Source organism: Ischnura elegans, chromosome 12 (genome assembly GCF_921293095.1).
Source record: "Ischnura elegans chromosome 12, ioIscEleg1.1, whole genome shotgun sequence".
Lineage (NCBI taxonomy): Eukaryota > Metazoa > Arthropoda > Insecta > Odonata > Coenagrionidae > Ischnura > Ischnura elegans.
Genome location: NC_060257.1, coordinates 21,547,373 through 21,571,216, shown reverse-complemented (window position 1 = coordinate 21,571,216; position 23,844 = coordinate 21,547,373). Strand labels below are relative to the sequence as shown.

At 39.7% G+C, this 23,844-nt stretch overlaps 1 protein-coding gene across 2 annotated transcripts; it reads right to left on the bottom strand.

The window, feature by feature from the left end:
• Window positions 1-9,612: 9,612 nt before the first annotated feature.
• Window positions 9,613-23,828, bottom strand: LOC124169176 (lysine--tRNA ligase). 2 transcript variants are annotated; one of them, XM_046547688.1, is made up of 11 exons: window positions 23,722-23,807; window positions 23,243-23,418; window positions 22,946-23,084; window positions 21,525-21,708; window positions 19,344-19,624; window positions 16,504-16,749; window positions 15,921-16,083; window positions 14,829-15,121; window positions 14,447-14,659; window positions 13,637-13,780; window positions 9,613-10,528 (listed from the first exon to the last, which is right to left on the bottom strand). In XM_046547688.1, the coding sequence occupies exons 2-11, from the start codon at window positions 23,377-23,379 to the stop codon at window positions 10,391-10,393; spliced, it is 1,938 nt and encodes a 645-aa protein (XP_046403644.1). In that variant the 5' UTR covers window positions 23,380-23,418; window positions 23,722-23,807; the 3' UTR covers window positions 9,613-10,390. The 2 variants fall into 2 exon arrangements, with proteins under 2 accessions (XP_046403644.1, XP_046403645.1); XM_046547689.1 differs by lacking the exon at window positions 23,243-23,418 and having other exon boundaries at window positions 23,722-23,828.
• Between the last annotated feature and the right edge of the window lie 16 nt (window positions 23,829-23,844).

Sequence of the window (23,844 nt, the reverse complement as noted above, 5' to 3'; positions counted from 1 at the left end):
TCGACGAACATCGCTCACTCCCTGAGATGCCATCTCATGCTTCATTTCATCGACTTCCACATACAGTAGATCGTAGTGACTAATTACGCCCCGACAAGTGTTAAGGGTTCGGTGGACCTCGTCTGTCACTGGGATATCATTCAACAGCTTCATTTTAAGGATCTTCTCGCTTTGCGCCTTGTTCGATGTTTCAATTAAAAAGGTCCCGTTGCGTAACTTCTTTGCAGACTTTATGTCTCCCGGTACTGCTGCAGATAACACCTTACGTATTAAGAAGGGGGACACTTTTTTCAGCGTTTCCCCTACCTTCCGGCTTTCATTATCAAGAACTTGTTTTTCATTTCTACCCCGCCCGTTTCCGGACGGGATCTTTTTGGAGGTGGAGATATATTGTGATCCATAGACTAAACCTTTATTCATCCCCTGGGCTCCCCACCCACCACGGAGCCACACATTTGGGACGCCACCCGCAAGCCGGAATGGACGTCAGGGCTACCCAAGGAATATAGGAACCTTCGATAGGGTCTCTTTTGGGTTAGAACCTCCAGCGCGGGGGCCCTCCGAACTCACGCGCCTTCGGCCGCCCTACGGAGACCCCCATATCTCCAGCACTAACCCGTCCTGGCGTACGCTCGGAAGGAGCCGCCAAGCTCCCCAGCCGCCAGGAGCCGATTGACCGAGCTGGGCTCTTCTCGGCCGCCCGTTTTTCGGGGAATCCAGGGCCGAAGTGGGTTATTGAACTCCGGCCAATACCGGATTTCCGACGCTCAGCTGGGTGCCGGAGAACTCACCCACCAGGATCCCTTTCTCCCACATGTACGGGTCTCCACGCACGGCTAACACGTGGGTGAACCTGGACGCCAGATGTTACGGCTACTCAGAACAGCAGAGTCACATGCTGTCTGGACACTATCCGAGCGAGTGACGGGGTTTTTTAACGAGCTTGTCTCCTCGGTGGGCTCGGGTCCGTGGGGGCGCGGCTCCCCAAAGGAAGAGATTACTCTCTTCCCCCCGTGCGGGGCTTAGTATCTGCTATTTGGATACATCATTAATTGCAACTTCACATTGAGGTGCCGAGACATCGGCCTTATTTTTAATCCTACGTACAATAGTTTGTTCATTAATTTAAGAATTTCTCTTTAAAACCAAAGATCATATGAATGTTTACCACTTATGATAAGGTGGTATGTCTTCTTATTTATTACTTGTTCGACATTGTGTTGGTCTCGGTCCAATCCAACTTATGTATTAACGCCCATTACCTTTCCCCCCTCTCTCTCTCTCCCTCAACCCAACGTTTACGCACCTGTGGAGTGATTGAGAAAGTGTGAGTGAGAGAGTGTGAATGGGTTACAATAGTGAAATGTACCTGCGAGAGCCTTATCCAATTCCAACTTGTTTGACAGCGAGGTACACATTTGTGTTATGAGGGGCCCTGTATTCCCTCTTCCCCTCGTTCGAACAGGTTTACCCTTTCCTCAACCTCGGCGCGAAAATAGCAGCCGCGAAAGAACACAAAGCTTTTTCGAAAAATACTGCGAAGGTGAACAAGGTAAAAGGCAGAGAGCGAGAACGAGACAGGCCGGAAAATATTCAGCCATGCAAAAAGAGAAATAAATTCAGGCCGTTCGGACATCATTTATCTAGTTCTCAGATTCAAATATAGAAGTTGAGTATGAAAACGTATGTGAGGATGCGATAAGCAAAAGTACGGGGAACGGATTGCGGGCAGAAAATACTGCACCAGCTCCGTAATATTCAGCCATCCAAGAAGCGAAATAAAGTTACGCCGTTCGGACATCCTTTATCTAGTTCTCAGATTCAGATATAGAAGTCGTATATGAAAACGTATGTGAGGATATGATAAGCAGAAGTACGGGTAAGGGATTGCGGGCAGAAAATACTGCACCAGCTCCGTACGATGCTGAGCTATGTGTTGCTGCCATGATAGGCAACACCATGAGCAATTCTGAAATGGGTGGAAGCTTGGGTATTTTAGCTATGCCTAAAACCGTTTGATAGATCGCTCTTGTGAATCTATCGCCGGTCATTTGTTGGATGACGGATATGTGAGATCGCCCCTGGAATATATGCAAGGGAATATGGGGTTCGATTCTCAGGTGTTACAGCATGCCTCCGATGAATTTTCGCGTACATTAGAAATTATCTGCTAGATATTCAGGAACATTTATTTGAAAACGTTAAGATGGATGGATTTGGCTCTGGAGGTGGTGGTTTCTTCAGAGGAAATATACCAGGGTCTGACATTGACGCTATAGAGAGCTTATCTATGAATAGCGTATGGGGGTTGTGGAACTCACATGCCACCATGAGAAATTCTGAAATGCTTGGCGGGTGTCCGAGCGCTCCTGATGATACAACACAGCATTATGATACGATGCGGTAGTGCTCACTGCTTGGAGATAAAAGGAATGTGGTTACTCGAACTCCGCATCATTATGGCCATGGCGATTCTGTATAGTGAGAGAGAGCGTTTGGAGTTTTTAATCAAGTGGAGAAGTATTGGCAGTCTGTTGTTTGACTTCGAAAGGGACATATTGAAGGACATGGGAAAAGACGTTATCATGGAGAACATGAACAGGGTGGCACAAATCAATACGGTAGGTGAGGAGATACTGATCATGAAACTTATCACCACAAATCCGGATGACTACGTTTGTGAAAGTGCCGTCCGCGCTCATAGGAGTAGCAAAATACCGAAACATCAAGCTCGGAAAATTGATGTTTTACCTCGAGTGCTCGCCGGTGGCAGATGCAGAGTGGAAGGAAGAGGGCAACGGAGTCGTAACCCATCTGTCTAAGGTAAAGTTATATCTACACTACTCGTTGGATTATAATATCCTCTTCGCATGAATTGCGGTGCTTTTACATTTATATTCACAAGATTTATATATAGTCTGTTATTTGATTTCGAGAGGGACATATTGAAGGAAATGAGACGAGACGTTATAATGGAGAACATGAACAGGGTGGCACTAATTATTACGGGAAGTGAGGAGATAATGTTTACGACATTTATCACCACAAATCCGGATGACTACGTATTGGAAAGTGTCATCCGCGCTCTTAGGAGTAGCAAAATACTGAGACTTCATGCTCGGAAAATTGATGTATTGCCTCGACTCGTTGCCGGTGGCAGATGCAGAATAGGAGGAGAGTAACGGAGTCGAAACCCACCTGGAAATGGGAAACTTTATGCACACTGCATTTGTTGGATTAAAATACTCTTTCCGTAAGAATTGCGGTGCTTATGCATTCTTTTAGGCAACTGAATTAAGGTGAATGATCAAATGCTCTGGCTGATGAAGATAAAAATAATATCCTTGGTAGACCAGTCAGCATTTGAGGAGACACTTGGTGATGCATACAGTCCCACGGCGAGTATTTGGAGGAGGCCAGGGCTGCCGATAGAAAATCTTGTTGTTTGATGCAGAAAAGGGCATATTGAGGGACATGCAAAAATATATATTCTCTGAGAACTCCGACAGGGTGGCTCTGATCATTTTGGTTGGCGAGGAGATACTGATCACGAAACTTATCACTACAAATCCGGATGACAACGAATTGGGAAGTGCCGTCCGCGCTCATAGGAGTAGCAAAATACGGAGACTTCATGCTCGGAAAATTGATGCAAGGTGAAGTGGGGTGTCTGGGCCATAGGGGTAAATGGGCCATAGGTTTTTTTCAAGAAACCTATAAGGGTAATATCAATTTCAGCAGTTGGCCACACTGCTAGACCAAGCCTTCTTCTTCAAACAACAAGCTTAACCTGTCTCCGATTAATGGCTGCCATGTGAGTTAGACTGCTGTAAGTTAAGTTAACTTAAGTTAATCAAAGAAAAAGACTTAAAGTAAAATTAAGTTAATATAAAGTAAACTTACTACTTTTTGTATCATTTTAACTAAGTTAAGAAGCTTTTTCACTAGTTTTGTTCAAGCTAAGAACATTCAACAAGTTAGCTGAACGTAAGTTAACTTAAGTTAACCGAAGAAAAAGACTTTAAGAGAAGTAAAATTTAAGTTAATATAACTACTTTTTGTATCTTTTTCACTTATACATTATTTGGATACTAAATAGTAAACTTATACTTAAAATCTGAGTTTTATTTTTCCTTGATTTGGCCCAGGTTTCTACAGGGTCGACTTACATCGTCAATAAAATTAATAAAATAAAATTTAATGTTTGTGTTTTTTTATAAAGCTCTTATGCATGTGTATAGGCCCACATGCCCCAATTACAATTGTGACATCTTAAATGGAAACCAAGGCATGGTGGTCCAGTTACCCCTTTTTCTGGGGGTAACTGGGCCCATTGGTTAATTTTTTATTATTATTAAATATAACAAATTAAATGTTTGACCATCATATTTGTAAAGCCTACACTTTATATTTTATAATAAAAATGATTGCAACTTCTTATAAAACATTTGTATGGTTCTCAGAAACAATAACGTTAAAAAAATCTGTTTTAAGGCGAAAAAAGATGGCCCAAATACCTCGCTGCACCTTATTACTGCTCTGATTGATCGCTCTTGCGGATCTATCGCCGGTCATATGTTGGATGACGGATATGTGAGATCGCCCCTGGAATATATGCAAGGGAATATGGGGTTTTCCAATCAGTTACCTATCTATTACGCCGAGGGCGATGCCGCGCTACGCGGTACTCTACTTCTTTTACCTGAGCTTCCTGATTTTGTCAATCTTGTGGTATGTGTTGACAACCAGGCCATATTGTCATGCCTGCGTGAAGGCTCCGGCCTTCTTTTTACCATTGACATGTATTGTGAACTATTTATATTGATAATAAAGGATCCGACACGCAATGTGTCCTGGATGTTCGTCCCGTCCGCGGCCAATCTCGCCGACCGTCCATCGCAGACTTTACTCCGCTAATATGCCTGGACCTGAGCTGATTCAACGGTGCTGTTGTCCTCTGGAAAAGAAGCAGCTTTTTCAACCTGTCATACCTTGCAACAGTTTTAAACCGTTCACCTCAATAATCACAACCGCAATTTTCTGTGTTGCCGTGCGGGTTTTACCGATTATTACCACGCCTGTCATTATTTTAGGACAATTTTGTATTTAGTTTAGCAATAGAGAAAAGAAATGATGTAGTATATATGTGGTTAGCAGTAGTGACATATGGTTAGTTACATTGTGGTAGTTATGCCGTGCTAGTCTTCAATTTGGGAATTGGGATAGTGTAGTGTATATTATGTCATAGGGTAATTTTCGTGAAATATTGATACAAGGTTAGCTTAACATACTGGTGTTTGTATGTTGCCAATGCTTGTTAAGTTGTTGCAGAAGTAAGTTCAGTGTACACTCTAGTCTGATGTTAGTTAACGTATGTTACCTTAAATAATTTAATCTGCTTAAGAATTCGTGCTTATTATTGAGATGAAAGTTTAACGAAACATGGGGCATCTTGATTCTACCTCTGCGAAGGTGGCAAATTATTTATTTATTAATTTTATCGGAAATGCCGAGCAGCTATTATTTAAAATAAAAGATAATTCACTTTTGTTGGCGGCAGTGAAAGCAACTGAGGGAGGCATGGGACAAAGAAAGACCAAATGGAAGAGGATGCAGGCACAGGAAACCCAACAGAGAATGGCCACTGGAGGTGCGCCATAAACACCGCCACTGGCAAAACCAAATCTTGAGCTTGATATAGCCATTACCTCACTAGCACACTGTGACGAAATGTTGGGGACATGGATGACTACTTCGTGAAGATACCGCCTGTCCCCAGCAGAAGCAGTGGAAACACGGAACATATTCTGTCTATGGAAGCCATAACTGGTAAGTTAATAACATGTTGTGACATAACTACCTTACCTGTAACTATCGCATGTTCAGCTTTCGCTAATTATTTTAATATCAAAGATTTTTGTTAGGCTACAGCTAGCGATGCTTACTAGGGTAGATGAACAAAGAACACCATTCTCCTCAGGTGGCTTGACAAGAGGAGCTGCAATGCAGAGGGAGCTGAATACCAGCAGAAAAAAACCCGTTGGAGTTAATTCCTTTGACAACATAATCCGAATGTAATCAAAGGGCCAACCGCAGACACTTAGCGTCTTCAAAACGACAACACACTGTTGCACTCCGCCTTAACTGTTACCGCATTTCTGGCATTAACGAGGGTGTGGCAGCAATACCCCAGCCAGCACACAGCCTCGACTTAGCACCTTCAGACTTCTTGCTCCCGAAGGTCAAGAGGGTACTCAAAGGTCACCATTTCGGAACCTCAGAAGCCAGCAAGGAAGTATACCCCACAAAACTCTGATGATTTATGCTCACTTCACCTACGCTCCTGATGGAGCGCATTCATTGGCCGGAGGGACAGCCAAGTGCCCTGAGGGACCATGTACGGTGTCATCTTGATGAAAGTGTGTCTCAAAATGTACTCGGAGCCCACGCTTTACTTTCTTGGTATGCGTGTAAAGGTTTCGCATTACCAATATCCTGAAGACGTGGTGCAGTGTCATAAGTGCACGAGTGTTTTAGTGCGAGCCTACTCGTAGTTTTCGCTTCAAGAGACCATATGATAACCATACATTGACACCACGAGAGTTGTTTCAGAGGAGCAAAATAAATATCACTTCATGTACCTTCCACTATACACCAACTTCACATCACGATAAAGACAGTGCCAAGCTGAAGCAAGTTTTAGAGAATATGAGGACGATTCCAACGACCCATAAACTTCATTGTGTAATCCTTTTTCTTTTGTAATATAAGGGTTCCTTGAGGAATCCTGTACCACCTTGGAAGGCTTTATAAACTAAGTTGGTCAACATTATCAATGGCCAAATGAATTATTGACCCTAAGGCATTAAAGTGACTGGTAGAATACAACTTCAGAGATTCAGATGCAGGTGTAGATCTCATTTGAATGTATTCATAATAAAAAATATGAACAGACATAACAATGAACAATAAAATTTCAACTTCAACTCTTAATTTCCATAGTGTAATTTAAGGATAGCTGTCAACTAATACAAGTCCAATTGAAGGAATTTCTCAGGTTTCTTCAACTTCCTTCACAATTCCATGGAAATAATAGCTTTAAACTATGATGTCTATTTTTCCCATTTGGGTCCCTGAAGGATAACGTATCGAAACTAATGATAGTAATTTACCATGGCAGATGACTCCTCAACTACTCTGAAACATTGACCTCTGGATCAATGGAGGAGTCAATAATCTTAGCTGCCCTGAAAACCCTATTAGTCGCCTCTTACGACAAGCAGGGATGCTGTGGTAGTATTCTCAATGCATGCCCCTAACCACAGGGCATCTTGCATATTATTCTCCAAACACTTACCTTAATATTGTTATCCTCATCCAGTGGATAACCCCACAAAATCCCTTCAACTTTTTCGCTGGGAAAGCTTACAATCTTCCTTCAGAATCATATTTGCCTAGAATCATCTAGAATGCCAACGGATGCAAGAGACCAGCAGTGCCAGAAGCAGTCCAATCGTGATACATACTGTTTCGATTAATATCGATATTTCAATGAAATAGATCATAGTCAGTAGATCAATAGTTGTAAAACACAGGAGTTTGAAAAATGCCCTACATAAAACGGAAAACTCGTACTGACGACAAATATCTACCGCTGGGAGAAATATCTCATGTCTTAAAAATTTTAAAACCACATTTCAAAGAGTATTTTTCATTTGAAACCAAAAGACACTGAACTTGGCCGTTTATACAACGTAATCTACAGTGCCATTGTCAGTTAATATCATGGAGTAATCAATTATTTAAACACAGGAGTATGACATGGTAGCATTATATGCATGAGGGTATTAACATAAATTTCAAGTTAAATTTGTGATATATTGACAAATATTTATCAAATCCTTAGAGAGATAAGCATACAATTGAGGCCTTCACGAACAACACTTCCTTTAGATTATCACCTACCTACATGCTTAAGTATTATTCCCTCATCAACGGTGAGTGAAAACAATATATATTGTCACCTGATGTTAAATCATTTCCAAATTTCATTATTAGAGTTTTGATAGATGCTTTCCAAACGTCGTCAATATTCACCTCATAGCATAAAAAATTTCTATCCCAGCCAAGAAAATGGTTTACCCAAGTGTATGGAACCAAATTTTTTTTTCCAATCAAATGATAAATTGGCCCCAGAGTTCATGAATTGAGCTTTAAGGCATGCTCTTGGAGCTCCATCAATTTTTACCTCATAATGGCAGCAGATGATGTCGTCCAATGTAGGTTGCCCAAATCAGGCAAACACTGGAATAAGGATGGCCAATGATAAAATTTGACACTATAAAAAATATACTTGCAAAACCCTGCATTGGTCTACTGAGCCTGTGGAAATTTACATATTATAATAAACATCCAAAATTTTCACAATTTCTCAAAAATTTCTCCTTTTTGAGGCTCAGGGTAAAAGTGCAAGGTGACCCAGAAAAATAATCTGGCCCACAAACCGTGAAAGCGTGGAATTCACTTGACTGGGGTGAGCTCTACCCTCACCCATCCAAGCCAACTTTCGGGTTGAAGCACTGAACGAGTCATTCAGAATCCCTTGAGAAAGCTACCAGCATCAGTCAGGAAATATTGAGGCCACCAAAAATTGATGGGGTGACATAGGCCAAAAGTTTTTATTCAACAGGAAAGAGTTGTTGAGAAGATCATTATGTAAAGAGTTTACAGAAAGGCTACTGAAGATTCCGATCTGGAGCTAAGTGCTTTGCACCATAGAACCTGAAGTAGATACTAACAGTGTAACACTTGGTAAGCCAGGAGAGGAAACTCATAGATGAGAAGATATGTAGGATACAGAAGACCTGGATGAAGTACTGAGCGGGGAGGGGATGTAACAATCCAAGTTACAGCCCAGCGGCCAAGAGTTGTCCGATGACATTTAGAAGGGTCAATATCAGGGTAGGGGGCAAGGTTGCCAAGTAAGAAAGGGAAACACCCACGTCACAGGTAAACAAAAGGGTTCCGTGAAGAATGGAGCCGGTAGGGACGACGAGCATGAAAGGCCCAAAGTAAGAATCCCTTGTTTTGGTGTTGCAAAGAAAGGGTTTGGTTTGGTGGCTCAGGCTTGTGTCAGTACTTCATATGCATGTGACAACGTAGCATGACTGTACGAGGGTGTGAGGTGCGTTTAAGGGACAGCGATTGGCTGCAAACCGTGCTGGCGCAATGTTCTCCACCCCTCGTTTTGAACTTCCATCGGACAACTCTCCCCGGCTGGACTGTAGAGGGAAGAATGTTAGATAAGCAAGTGAGGAGAAGGAAAAGAAAAGGATATTTTTAAAAGAATGAAAGGGTGCAGGGCCATATTGTAAATTGAAGAGAGAGATCCAATCTGGGAGAAAAGACAGGCTGAACTAACACACAGGACACTCCATGTATAGCCACCTGCCACTTTTACACCTGAGTCAATTAGTAAATCCCCATCAAATCCTGGTGAACTAAAATTTGGATTTTTCAGCTTATAATTTAATCCAAGGCTGTATACAGCAGAAATGCACATAGCATTTTTAGGACCACATTAACTTTCAAAATGAGAGAATACAACATGCCTTAAGGTATTGGATGTGCATAGCAGACCCCATCTTTATTGTTCTCCTCTCTTTCTGAACACTACCAGAGCACATGTATTTTCATGCAGCAAAAATTTAATATTGAAATTTAGAGGAAAAGTCTCTTCCAGTTTCTTCATGGTTTTTAGAATAAAATCAAGCTCAAATGTTAGAATTGTAGATTAAAGAGAATACATTCCACATGATCAGATTATAAATAATAATACTTAGCATTGAAATCCATTGCACGGTCAAAAACCTATAAATAAATTTATATCATTCAACTTATTCAAACGATTTTATTGATAAATAAATTTTAGACGTTCTCACTGGGATTGTTTCCTTCAAAAATTCTATTTAAACAATGGAGAGTGTTTTAATTCAAAGTCCTTTATGATCCATTCCATCGTCTGATGACCATGATTAATTTTAAGCCTAGTTCACTGCATCGAAGACTAAACTCTGACACTGTATTTTCCACACAAAGGGCTCTTTTCAACAAAGCTTGCTCGTCAAGTCTGCACCCCAGGACTCATCCCTGAATTTCTCTCACGGTTCGCTGAAGTGTGATCGTTCCACCCAGAAACCTAAGGACCAATGATTTCTACTGCATTCACCAGCGTTATAAATTAAACAAACTCACAGGCTAAGGTGGAAACCATCAAACACCCAGCAGGTTCTTGAGAAGGGATTCCATTCCATTCCAAAGAAAAACACATCACTCATTGTTTGCATCAAAGCATCCAGCGTGCTTCATTGCACCTAGACTGGTATAGAATCTATTTGGGAGAAGACTGAGGCCCATTTGCTTCTGAAAATCCATCCTTTTGACTTTCGGGAGACTTTTCTGAATCCTTAGCGTCATCTTTCGGCTTGTGACCATCCTCTGGTTTCATAGCTGGGAAAAGCAGCACTTCCTGAAATTCAAAGAGAAACGTTAGGAAAGATCATTCAAAACTTGAACCTCCAGCACACTTACAAGGAGACATCACCAAAGTGATGCTCACGAATCCATTGATGAAAGTATATTCTGAAATTACAGTGGAAGTGTAGAAAAAGTTCATTCTACACTTGTCTACAACATAGTATTTTTTGAGAAATATCCCCTGATAATGACACCATGTAGCTGGGACTCAGTCTACATTCCATTACCCCACTTCCTAAAATATTAAAATAAAGCATAACAAAATTAAACAGCAAGGCCTATGAGCCTTTGCAGTAATGTGATTGATTGGGGAAACAATATCTTTCTATCTGTTGTATCATTTTAAAATATAGAAGATTCCATCCTGGCAAAAAAGTAAGTCTCTTGCACCACAATACAGTGCCTTTGTTAACTTGCTCGGAATTTTTGGATCCGTAATTAACCAGAAGACTATGTAGGATGAACTAGACTCTTCAAATGAAGTTACATACAGTGGAACCACTTTAGAAAAGAGCACAGGCCACAGGAGAGACCCCCCATTGCGAGATAGCTGAAGCACCATCAATTGTATCTATGATTAGCAAATAAAAAAATTCCTTTAATGAGACCCTTTCGGCGTTGACACTTGCCATTGCAAGAGTTTCCATTGCCAAAAAACCATCACTAAGAGTCCCTAATCTCTGTAATCGCTGGCGATATGTTAGAAATGAAGTTATCATGGAATGCTTAGCCTCAAATTCATGAGGTAAACTGTCATTCAATAAATAGGTAGTTTATTTTGGTGAAAATATAGCGGCATTAACATTTACTAATGCTCAATCTTCTTTTGTTCCTCGGGCAGCAGAAAGCAGTCGACAGCATACCCAATGTCCATGAGTTGCGTGAATAGAGACCATTTGAAGGTAGACACCATGGCCAAAAAACACAAAAAAATTTTCGTGAAACAATATCAAGTTAATTTTTTTTCATATATTACCAATTGTTATTCAAACCGCTTTTATTTCAGTGCCATGGATACACTCCATGCATTATTCCAATGACATCCCGTTTTAGTTTGCAGAAACAAATGCAATGTCTTATTTCACATAAGTTCTGCAAAACATAAAGGAACAATGAACATACACCAATGGAAGCATTTGAGGCATTAAATAACCACAATACATTTTTATCAGTAATTGTTTAAATTTACAGCAGAAAATAGCTAAGTAACAGAGTGATCTCACAAATTTGTTTGCATTAATGCACTAAGTATGTAGAAAAGTAGCTTCATCAGTTGTGCATTAGGATAACAATTGAAAAAGGCAACAATTCTCTATAGTGTTTATTTGAGCACCATGGAGTCTCGTTTTATCCACGTTGCACTGTATTTATTAAAATTCAATAACTGGTTGAGTATTAGATGATCAGGTTTAAGTATTTTATCAGGCAATTTAACGTTCATTTCATTATGCTTTGAAATATTCATACAGAAACAAGAGAACAAAATGATTGGATCAAAAAAATATACATAAAAAATTGAACCATGGATTGAGCCGTACAATAATTACTACCAAAGGTTCAAGAAAAAGCAATGAACATCTTCAGAGCAGTACAGGCATCCCCCGAGTTACGTATGTCTCGACTTATGTAAATCCGTACTCACATAAGCGATAACCGTACTTCAAATGATTACGTTAATTTTCGAATGCGAGCGCGAAGACGTAGATATTCGCTCATTCAACCTGAGGTAGAAAAAATATCGAATAGTTATCGAGTTTTTTATGTGCTAAAAATAACAAAGTGACCCATTTTTGTCATTCCTCGAAGGAATTTTCATTGATTTCTGTAGAAAAATTGCTTATAAATCCCAAGTCAGCAATCAACGTGAAAATTTGCAGTTCTAGCGATGGATGTGGTTGCGCTCATTCCTGTACGATACAACTAATTATACTGCATGCACACCCGAACTCCGACTTTCAACTATTTAAAAATTGTATCCTTAAGTTTGGACATTTCCATCTGTGGAACTAAAAGAAAATGAAGTTCGAGCAGAAATCTTTATTGCGGAAAAGAATTGTTTAGTACCCACGTAACGGCATTGAAATTTTGAGTGTTGGCAATGAATGCCGCGAAAGAGTAAAGAAAAAGTTCACACAATATATTAATTGCGTCATTGTTTACATGTTTCTGGCAGAAAATAATATTAAGCTGCATTTTCTCTTTCTCTCATATTAAGTGCAACTGTAAATGAATATTGCGTCATTGAAAGCTTTTCCCCGCTAACTTTGTTGCACGTTAATGACAGAGTTGGCTGAATAAAAGCTCACTTTGAATTAGCTTCGTGCTTTGGAAATACGCTTCGATGTTTCCAGCAAAGTAAATATTCAAATGATGATATTTTCACGTTATTTTATTGAGATATGAGAGAATGAAAGTATGTTTCTGTGCGTGAACGATTGAGTGTATGTGCGAGTGATTGTATCAAAGAATATAGTAATTTACTGGTATTTTTTGTGTTATTTGCTCGTAATCCTAGACACTCCTCCTACGTGTATTAACTGTGACAGTGAAACCACCAGATTCATCGATCAACGTAATATATAAAAGGCAGAAGATATAATGATTATAGGTAGGTAGACGATGCATTCTTTGGGCCCTTAGATCGCAGTATAACATAATGAATCAATTTAAGTATTCAGTTTAGTAATGTAGCGTTGAGATACCATACTTTCCCGAATCCACGCGATCGGTCAACTCGGGGAATAATATTACGCCTTTTGATTGGCAATGCTCTAGATGCAACTCTCAGACTATATTAATGTTTATCGATTTTGTATCTAGTAACATAAGAATACGCAGTAGAGTTCATGAATATCGCAGTGAATTGAATGAAACTTCACCGAGAATTTACCGCGCATTTCTCCGCTGAGAATTTCACCGCGCCGATCGCAATCTCTGAAGCACTAACGCAAAGGTTCGACTTACGTAAATTTCGACTTACGCAGAGTCTGCCGGAACGCATCTCTTATGTAACTCGGGGGATGCCTGTAGAATATTTAGAGCCAACACCCACACTTATGTGTAATTCAATAGGTAATGTGTAAGTCAAGCACCCACTAACCTTAATGTTGTTGGCATCTGCTAATAGCATAGTCAGGCGATCGATGCCCATTCCCCACCCAGCAGTTGGAGGGAGTCCATACTCAAGAGCCGTAACGAAGTTCTCGTCTACCATCTGTGCTTCATCATCGCCAGCAGCCTTGTCCTGCATAAAGAGAGAGAAATTTGGTTTTGTTAATGGATGAATAGTCATATCACCACAACCTTGAATAATGAGCTTTTTATGCAATTGGATATTCGATGACTAGGGATGTGCGAGTAGTACTTTATGACCTCGAGACGAGTATCGAGTTGAGTTGAAAATTACTGACGAGTATCGAGTCAAGTCGCGTTGAGCAAGGTAATTCTTGAACTAGTCAATACAGCAATGCATTCTCCAACATATTCTCACTTCTTTCAATCCCCTTGCGAATTTTCTATTTTGAATGCTTAGGATGATGTAAAAAAGAAAAGATAACGAGGAACATTGATGGTAATTGAGTCACAATTGGGAGATGAATGAAAATTAATGTGTCCTAAACAGTTCCATAAGCACAATTGAAATGAATTAACCTCCAGTAATATGTCATCAATGTATGTATCCATATTGTTCCGAAGAACCCTCAATTAAAGATAATTGTGCAATTGTAATTAAGATTGTATACGCAAATGTATTTGATCCTTTCAAATTCTCATGCAGAAAAACTAATTGCTCAGGAAGCAGGTTGCTAGGTGCAAACATGCCTTAATAATCAAATTGAAATTAGGTAGTTTTTTTGAAAAAACTCAATAAGCCACAAAGATGTTTTCCAGGGACAAATTTCACACTAACCTTTGCTTGCTGCTCGAATCGTTGCCTTTGCTCAACTGGGTCATTCAACTCTGTGTAAGCATTGGCAACTTCTCTGCACATGACGAACAGCTCAAACCTCTCCGTTAGACCAGGTATTGATCGATGCCATTTCGCCAGTGGGCTCATGACTTGGGGATGATCACAGATGAATGTTGGACTGATACACTTCTCCTCAAGAAAATGTCCCACCAACTATAAAAGATGGATCAGGTATTAACCCAAGAAACAGATTACCTCTTCCTACAGCAGCAGCTACGTGCTTATTCTTAAGCATTTGAATTACACACAAATCTGACTTCCAGGCATTGAAATGAAAAAATCTCGTACATGAACTACCTGTACTAAATGCAAAAATATTCACCTTGTCTAAGAGCCTGGCAGGAGTCCTTGGAGGGGGACACTCAATTCCATGCTTTTCACAGAGAGCTGACAATATTTTCACAGATCCCGCAGGATCTGAGATTAACTTGGACGGGCTAGGTAGCTGTTCCTTGCCACCATTTCCACCAGATGCCTTGGCTAGGGCCTGCTCTAGCGCAGGGAACATTGATATCCTCTTGAAGGGAGGAGTGAAATCCACTTCCACAGCTTTGCCTTCCGGACCATCAGGGTGATATTCGATTTTATACGTGCCAAATATACTCCACACCAAACCTGATTGAAAAGATGAAGAATGAATTAGAATCACATCCATGTATGAAGGAAGACATTGCACTTTCCCAGAAAATGTAAAAAAAGAGGGTATTCTACATAAAGAAGAACATACTTTAAGTTAAGTGCAATAGCCATGGTTCATACCAACTTCCCGTCGACAATTTTCCTGTTTTTTTCCTGATTTCCAATCTGAATTATTATAATTTCCCCAACATTATATCAACAGCAAAGCAGTTGTAACTATGCATTTAATGGATACATAGAGCAAGGCATACTGTTTTATTTAGGAAGCTCATATAAAAATGTATTCACTAATTTTAACCTCAAGTAAAGGCCTCAACAATTCAGTGCACTAATTTTAACAACTATAACAGGCTTAAATGTTCATTTGTAAGAATATCCAACGGTATATCGGGATTGAATGATAGACGAAGATTCTATCATGAATTGACCGAGTATGAAATGAGAAAGAGCTGAGAAGAGTGGGAGAACAGAGAAGTCTTCTCAATACCCCAAGAAGAAGAAGGGACAACTTAATAGGCCAAATCACTATGCACGATGACCTAATGAAGAAAATCTTCGAAGGTCAAATGGATGGGAAGAGAAGCAAAGGAAAAGTTATTTAGGTTTTCGAGGAAAAGAAATACATCTACAAGAATAGGTCTGCAGACAGAAGAGAGGAATGGAGAGCGGCATCGAACCAATCCTCGCACAAGAATGTGGTCTTATGGCCAAGGGTTGGCCTCTCTAGATCTACACAAAGCAGAACTCCCATCCTCTTAGTGTTAAGGCTACATACCTGCCAGCATGGACTCTGTAAGCTTGATGAGATCATTGTAATCAGCATAGGCCATATAGAACTCGCAAGTGGTGAACTCAGGGTTATGAGTCAGGTCAATGCCTTCATTCCTAAACTGCCTTCCAATTTCGTACACTCTATCTAAGCCACCAACTACCAGCATCTGTCAAGAAAATAAATGTCAAAAACCACTTTTATACTAAATTACCATATAATTTTTAAAATTCACATTATACTAATAATTATCCCAAAGACCCATTTTAACACGAAGTTCATCAAATTCAAGCTCATTGATTTCTATCTTTACTGATAGTATGCAAACTATTTTGATTACCATTTAACTTTTGGAATAAAGACTTGCAATTTACCACAAGTATAGGTTCACTTCAATAGATTCATATTGCAAGTATTTATTTCAATGTGGAAAAATTCCACTCCATCATGCATGAATCTTCGGATTCTATACCATTTCATTACGGGCTCAGGAATAGAAATTCAGCACATTATATGGAAGGGTCAACGAGATTGAATCAGATTAAGTTTAAAATCTCTACCATTTTGGAGACGACAACCATGAACTTACCTTCAGATATAGCTCAGGGGCAATGCGCATAAATAAATCCATTCCAAGTTCATGATGATGAGTAACAAATGGCCTGGCAGTAGCTCCACCAGCAATTGCATTCATCATGGGTGTTTCCACCTCCAAGAACCCAAGTTTATCCAGAAACTGCCTCACATACGACACCACTCGGGCACGTACCTCGAAAGTCTTTCTCACTCTCTCATTGAGCATCAAATCAAGATATCGCTGCCTGAAGCGAGTCTCCTGCAAGGGAAAAGAAAATAATTAGCCTGAAGCCTTGGTTTCCAAGAGCCATGCATTTGTGACAGCATGACGCTCTACATGTGGCTGGGTGATCACTGATTTGGGAAAGTTACTAGCAAGGATGGGTCAAATCACTGAGCAATGGCAGAAGCTACAATGGCAGACACCATCTTCCCACGCCATTCCCATGTAGCCTGAGAGGCAACTGCTGTAGGACATGGTCTGGTGATCATGCAGAGAGATCATACTGCCTCACTGTGCTTGAAAACCATTAACAAGGAGCTCCCATATAAACAACCGGCACACGATTATGCCGTTACTGCTGTAGGATGTGGTCTGGTGATCATGCAGAGAGATCATACTGCCTCACTGTGCTTGGAAACCATTAACAAGGAGCTCCCGTATAGACAACCGGCACACGATTATGCCGTTGTGCATCAAACTTACAGGGTTCCCACTCCAACTAAATTATGAAATTCACTGTTTTCTCCAGGTTTTCACGGTCCTTATATCGTCACATTCACAGTCTGTTGATAAGCCATTACAGGCAGAACTATTGATGACATAACAATCACCAGCCGCACGTTAACTAAAAATATATCAACCGCGACAGGCGCCGTGATTGCAAACGTAGCAATAAAAGTACTCTCTCTCATGACGTCACCTGACAATATCGAAATTCAGGTCTGGATAAAGGTTGTGAGTGGGAAAATGGAGGGAGTAGGGAAGTTAAGAAGTGTCTGATTTTTTGCCTGCGTTAATGAACAGTTTATCGGCCTTCCAATCAAAGGCTCAAGATCAAAGTGTCGTCATGGCACTAGGACCAATAATTGCACTTCGAATATACGTGTGCAGATAAATGCGTGGACGGAGTCTGAGCGTGGCTGACCTTGGAGCATGATCGAAATACAGTGGAACCTCGTTAAAACGAGTACGGGCTATAGCGACACCTCCGCTATTACGAGAGATAGCCGATGCACCGTCAATTAACCCTATAATAAGCGTGTTAAAAAATTCGTTTTTACGATACCCTTTCGGTGTTGGCTCTCGCCATAGCGAGGGTTTCACCGCCGGAAGACTTTCATCAAGACTCCTTAACCTCGCTATTGCTAGCGATCTGTTAGAAATGAAGTTAATGTCAATGTCTCAATTTCAATGTTAGAAATAAAGTTAATGTCTCAGTCTCAAATTTATGTGGTAAACTGTCGTTCGATAAATATAATGATTGACGAAACAATGCTTTGCATGATTTTTATTCAGTGCGGCGCTTATAAATTGTTTGAATAGTTAGTCGTTATTTGAGTGAGGAAATTTAGTGATGCAAAAAAACATCGCCTTTCGTCTGGATTTATGCTTACGTTTATTGGATAGATGTTTATCTGTCGCCGCACCACTCCTGTTCCTGTATATCTGTTCGCAACAGGTATATTGGCTATTATTTGCTCCACCTCCGGTAAAGCAACAATTCGCTATAGCGAGTGTTTATTAGTGCACCGTGGGGTGTCGTTATATCGAGGTTGCACTGTATTTTTTTCTTTTGATCCACCAATTGTAGTTCTACAATTAAGTTTGAGAGATTTTTAAGGATTTATGACGAAATTCACGGCTTTTTCCAGGTTTTTTCATGGTAGATGAAATTCACGGTTTATTCACGGTTTTATGGTTTACACGGTTGAGTGGGGGCCCTGTCATCAGTTCTTGGAAACCAGGGCTTAAGCTAACACGCTCCATGTTATGGAATAAATTCTCAGGTACATCATCAGCTTAATGTGAATCAAATATTCATTAATTATTACAAAATGCCAAAAAATACAAAAAGGGGTGTTGTATAATCGAGTCTCAGCTGTAGTCTAAGCTATGTAGAAGTAAATTCCTTTCTGAAATTCTTGGAAATTAATTTTACCAAAAAAATTCCATTGAAAAGAAACTAACTAAGCACAACAATTCAAGTATGGTCATATTAACATAGCTAAATACATTTATAAAAGCACTCGTGGTGATATAGAGTAATTAGCTAAACCCAGTGATTCAGTAAATACTTTTACCCCTCCGCTATTTCAGAGCTTCAACCAGAGGGTAAGTACCAGCTGGTAGGCTAGAGCTGAATGATGCCACTTGAATGTGTGCCATGGATTATATTTGGAATGAGTGACCTACTTTCTTAACAAAATCTCCTGGACAAAGCCGAACAAATTACCCACTTATGAAAAATCAAGAGTAATTCCAGGATCTCTACCCCCTTGAGTGCCAACCAATTCTCTACCACTATTCTAAAATTGCCGGGGAATTTTTCCTCGTTTCGCAATAGTTCAGGAAAAAAATTATGCCTGAAACGCAAATGTAGGTCTATGTTCAAAAACTCAAGTAAATCTTCAGTATACTTGGTTTCACCTTTTTAATAGATAATTTGATCATTTATTCATAAAATATGAGTAACATAATAATTTACACATAGTATGGGATGTTCAAATAAAATTAATATCACTTGCTGGAGGGGTGCTTATGCACTTCAGGCACTTTTCACAAGAGACAGGAGTGTGATAGCACTTCCCAGCCCTCTAAGGGATAACCATCCTGATATCACAAAGACTGACCTTATCCTTGAGTCCAAAGTGCAAATGAGGTAACATCCGCAAGCAGGGAGACAGCATTACTACTCTAGTTGGTATAATGGACAGTTCCCCCTTCTGCGTTTTCCCGGGTCGTCCAACTGCTCCAATCACATCGCCACGACGTAACCGACCCAAGTCAGAAGCAAACAACTCCTCTGACTCATACAGGCGTGCATTTGCCATCACTTGCAGCTTCACACCTTCCCCTCGGACATCGAGGAAGATCAGCTTGGAACCTGATTCCCTAATGGCATGAATACGGCCTGGAAAAGAAACAAACACGAGACACTTAGCATAGAAGGTTTTTCAGATGATAAATACGTTCAAAACACGAACACCAAGGTAGAAATTAGAGATGGGTCGCTACCTGTACCCAGTTCTCGGTACTGCCAGTTCTTGGCTGTGGAACCAGTATCTGTCGCTCTAGCGATTTGTTGAGCAGTTTATTGTTAAGGTTGTAAGAAGTGTGACAGTGAAGAACACGAATAAGTTGCCAATTTCAGTAACAATTTAAGCTACATCGCAGAATAGAGTCTAATATATTTTAAACGGACTCACAAGTTACAACAAATGAATGGAGAACCAGTGGCTGCCTGATGTAATGTGACATTATGGTCAATCATGCATTCTTTAACAACGTGTTATTTAAACTTTTTTGCTTGGCAAATAAAATTATGGAGACAATCGTAAGTTTTTTTTATACAGGGCCTTCCTCTTAATTTACATCTTTAGTGAAATTATTTTCATTCACTCTTTGCGGTTGTTAATTTAAATTTGCCTTTCATTCAGATAATAAGAGTTCACCCTTGGAACAGAGTATCAAGAATCAAGAACCGAGAACCAATGGGGGAGAACCGGACCGGAACCGAGAACCAAAAAAATTTAAGAACAGACTCATCCTTAGCATAAATACAAACTTTCAGATCATAAGGATCATCATTTGTACCAAGAGCAGAAGGTCTCAACAGCCTGGAGAAGGAAATACACTCAACCCGACTCATATTTTCAACCTGAAGGTTGGTTTAGATGGGTCAGGGTAGAACTCTCCTTCTCCTAAGCCACGGGTGAAGGAACTCCACACTATGAGCAGGGGAGGCAGTTCCATTCATCAGGCCAACTGGCTCTGAGAATTTAGTGCAAGAGTTTTCAGAATATTTTAGATACCACCAAGGATTTAAAACGAAAAACCTTCAATCAACAGCTAATTGCTCTACCCACTAAACTACCATGCACCTCCGAGAGAGGAATAAAAATCTTATTTTGCTCAAAGAAATTGAATATTGTCACCTACAAGTTAATGGCAACGGCACTTGTATAAAGTATTACAGGAAAAAATTCACCTGGGCAAGATATAGAATCAGACCTTGAGACTTTCCCATCAAGCCTCGCAACCAAACCTATGATCAGTAATTCCCTTACTACTTATATTGCAAGAAAACTAGGCTCTTGAAGAGACTTTGGTATCAGAAAAAAACAACATGGGCTTTTTTTAAAGAAAATTCATCCACGAGTAGGCCCTGAGATGATAAATTATTGGATCTGATTGAAAAATCACTGTTCATATACGCTGACACAGGATAAAGTAATGTGGAGAAGTGGAGAAACACAATCATAAGGAATCCTTTCAATCCAGTACTTACTTTAACAATTACAACCTTAAGTTATTTCATAATTTACAGACAACCTTTTGGTAACATTGCGATTCATAGTTCACTGTGTTTTTGTCCAAACCATTTGCTAATAAGAAGTTTAAGAATTTTGTGTAAGGCTAAAAATAAAATAAATAGGCTAATATCAAAATAATAATCCTCACACCCTTGAAATTAAAGCCGAAAATTTTCAGAAGGCAACAATGCATGAACAAGTGAGAAAGAATTTTTATGAGTCAAACAGAACACCTTGGATAGCATGAACTCTGGTCCGAAAAAATTAAAGAGACATTCTTAAGTTTGACATGCTTTAACTGAAAAACCATTGAATCTAAATAAAAAATATTTGGGCATTCTTCATACCTTGGTGTAGGGATGGAATGTACTATGTTTCATGAAAATCTGAGTTGATAAGTGCTAAAACCCTATTTCTGGGGTTACAATGGCATGGAATGACCCCAGAGTATTAAATTATATTATGTATATGTAAAGATGAGAATTCTACAGCACTCACCAGCTATACTTTCCTCCTCATCATCAATGATTTGGCCATCAGGAAGACTTTTGTACCTTTCAATAAAGTCTTCTAAAGATACAGATACATGGAACTTATGTGGATACGGCTGAGGGTTAGCATCACCACCTGTAGCAGCATTTTTCATCTGCGTAATTGCCTGGGTTCGTAACCTGTAGTACTCCTGTTAGAAGAGCACATTGAGAAAATTAATGCAGAGAACAGTAAATGACAAACCTTAAGAAAACAACGTGCCACTAGCAAAATCTGTAACCAAATCAAATTCACATATTTGAAAATGACTAAATTACATTGTGGTCTTACTTTTACCTGGCGAAACACATACATAAGACCATGAAAGCATAGCCAGTTAGTGATTTTACTATTTTCTAGTAATTTTTAACAACTAAATGCCATAAAAATGGATGAGAAAAGGTCTGTGCTTATTTACAAGAATGTGAGTTAGAAAATGCGGCATGGACGTCAATTGATACAGTGAGGTATATGAAGCCTTGGACAATCCTTACAATTTAGACCTTTAAATCAAGATAAATATTTTGTTCCATCACAAAACATTTCACAAGTATTTAAGTTCTTTATCAATTGTGCTTGATACCTCTTCAAGTACCAAAAGTTGTGATTTGTAACCCTGAAACATTCTATAAGGTTTTTCTGCAACAGAAATTACTTGCACAATGCCTCTTTGACTAGGATAATTAAAGGCACAAATATGCTTCCTTCATCAATAGATTTTTTTCATTTGTCTCCCAATAACTTCCAGTGTTCAAAGAAAACATGAGAAACTTATATCGAATTATATTAGGAACGGAACTAAGTTCTTGCTGTTTTTTTTAAATGAAAATACAACTTAATTGTGAAAAAAATGTTACAAAACCAATCATTCAAAGTATTGTCCATCGCCAGCTACAACTTTTTCCCATCATCGTGGCAGAGCTCAAATACTGTAACATTTCCTAAGCCATTTTGAGAACTTTGGCAGTTTAGTTGCATATTGGCTAGATAATTCAATCAATCATGAGCTGATACACTACATAGCATTTATTTCTTAATGCACTAGCAATTCCATGTGATACTAATTCATTGTCTTTCAAGAGCCTACCATCAAATCTTTATTCTAAAAGGTACATCATTATTAAATGTATTAATGCGTAGGAGTGCTACATCACTTGAACGAGAAAATTACAAAAAGGGACCCACAGACAAGCGGCACATGTACCACGACGTGTACCACTGAGAATTCAGAATACTATTGGAGATAAGAAAAACTTTTTCCCAGTTCCCACTGAAAGACACCTCAAGTACATTGACCAGGTAGAATGGATAGGTTTTCAATGATCCTCAACCAATACGATCCTCAACCTGACTCTTATGATACAAGAACTGCTAAACGTAACACTTACATTCGGACTTATTTCCTCTTCACTAACTGAAACGGTTTTCTTTTTGCTAGAAGTGGTTTCTTTCTTAGGACCTTCCAATTTCTCTTTCTCAGCTTTTTCTTTGGCTTTTTGTTCGGCTTTCATCCGCCGCTTAAGTTCACTGTAAAGAAGATTGGATGTATTGCAAGGAATAGCAAAGCCAACTTTCACTAACCAGCTGATGAACAATGACTTGGGCTAGAGAAATAAATCTTCATTCTTACTGATATGAGATATTCAGCATTGAAATAAAATTTCATTAACTTCATCGCGACAAACCTCTTGCCTTGGAGGGTGGCCGAGAGCTGATAGAAGCGATATCCAAAAGCTATGTCCACAGTCTTCAAAAAGTGACTCTGGCCAACTGTACGCACAAGTGACAGCATGATGTCCTTCAATGCGAAGGCAAAGTTCATAGACTTTTCACTCGGCCATCCTCGGAAGGCTTAAATTATCTGTAAACGTGCCACAAACCGGAGCAACAGTGGACGAAGTTATTCACTTGAAAACACGGAAAATTGATAGTGCATATTGATGACTGATAAAATAAGCCTTTGTAAAAGCGTCGAGTTTTAGTATTTATTCCAGAAAGTAACTAAATATGGGGCAATATCAACATTAGTTCAGGCATGACGAAACCACATGGTAGTTAACAGGGGGATCACATTCGCACCCAGCACTCGCTCCAGCAGATGAATGAGAGTACATTTGGATGATTTTATCACAAGAATGCACTACTATATAACAAATATACATACTTTTTCGACAATTTTTCCCCGGCTACGTCAGACATAGTGACTCCACAAGCAACCGTGACTCCGTGGCGGGCTCGTGGTGCACTCTAGAATGGAATGATGCATTACGACAAGGATGTTACGTTA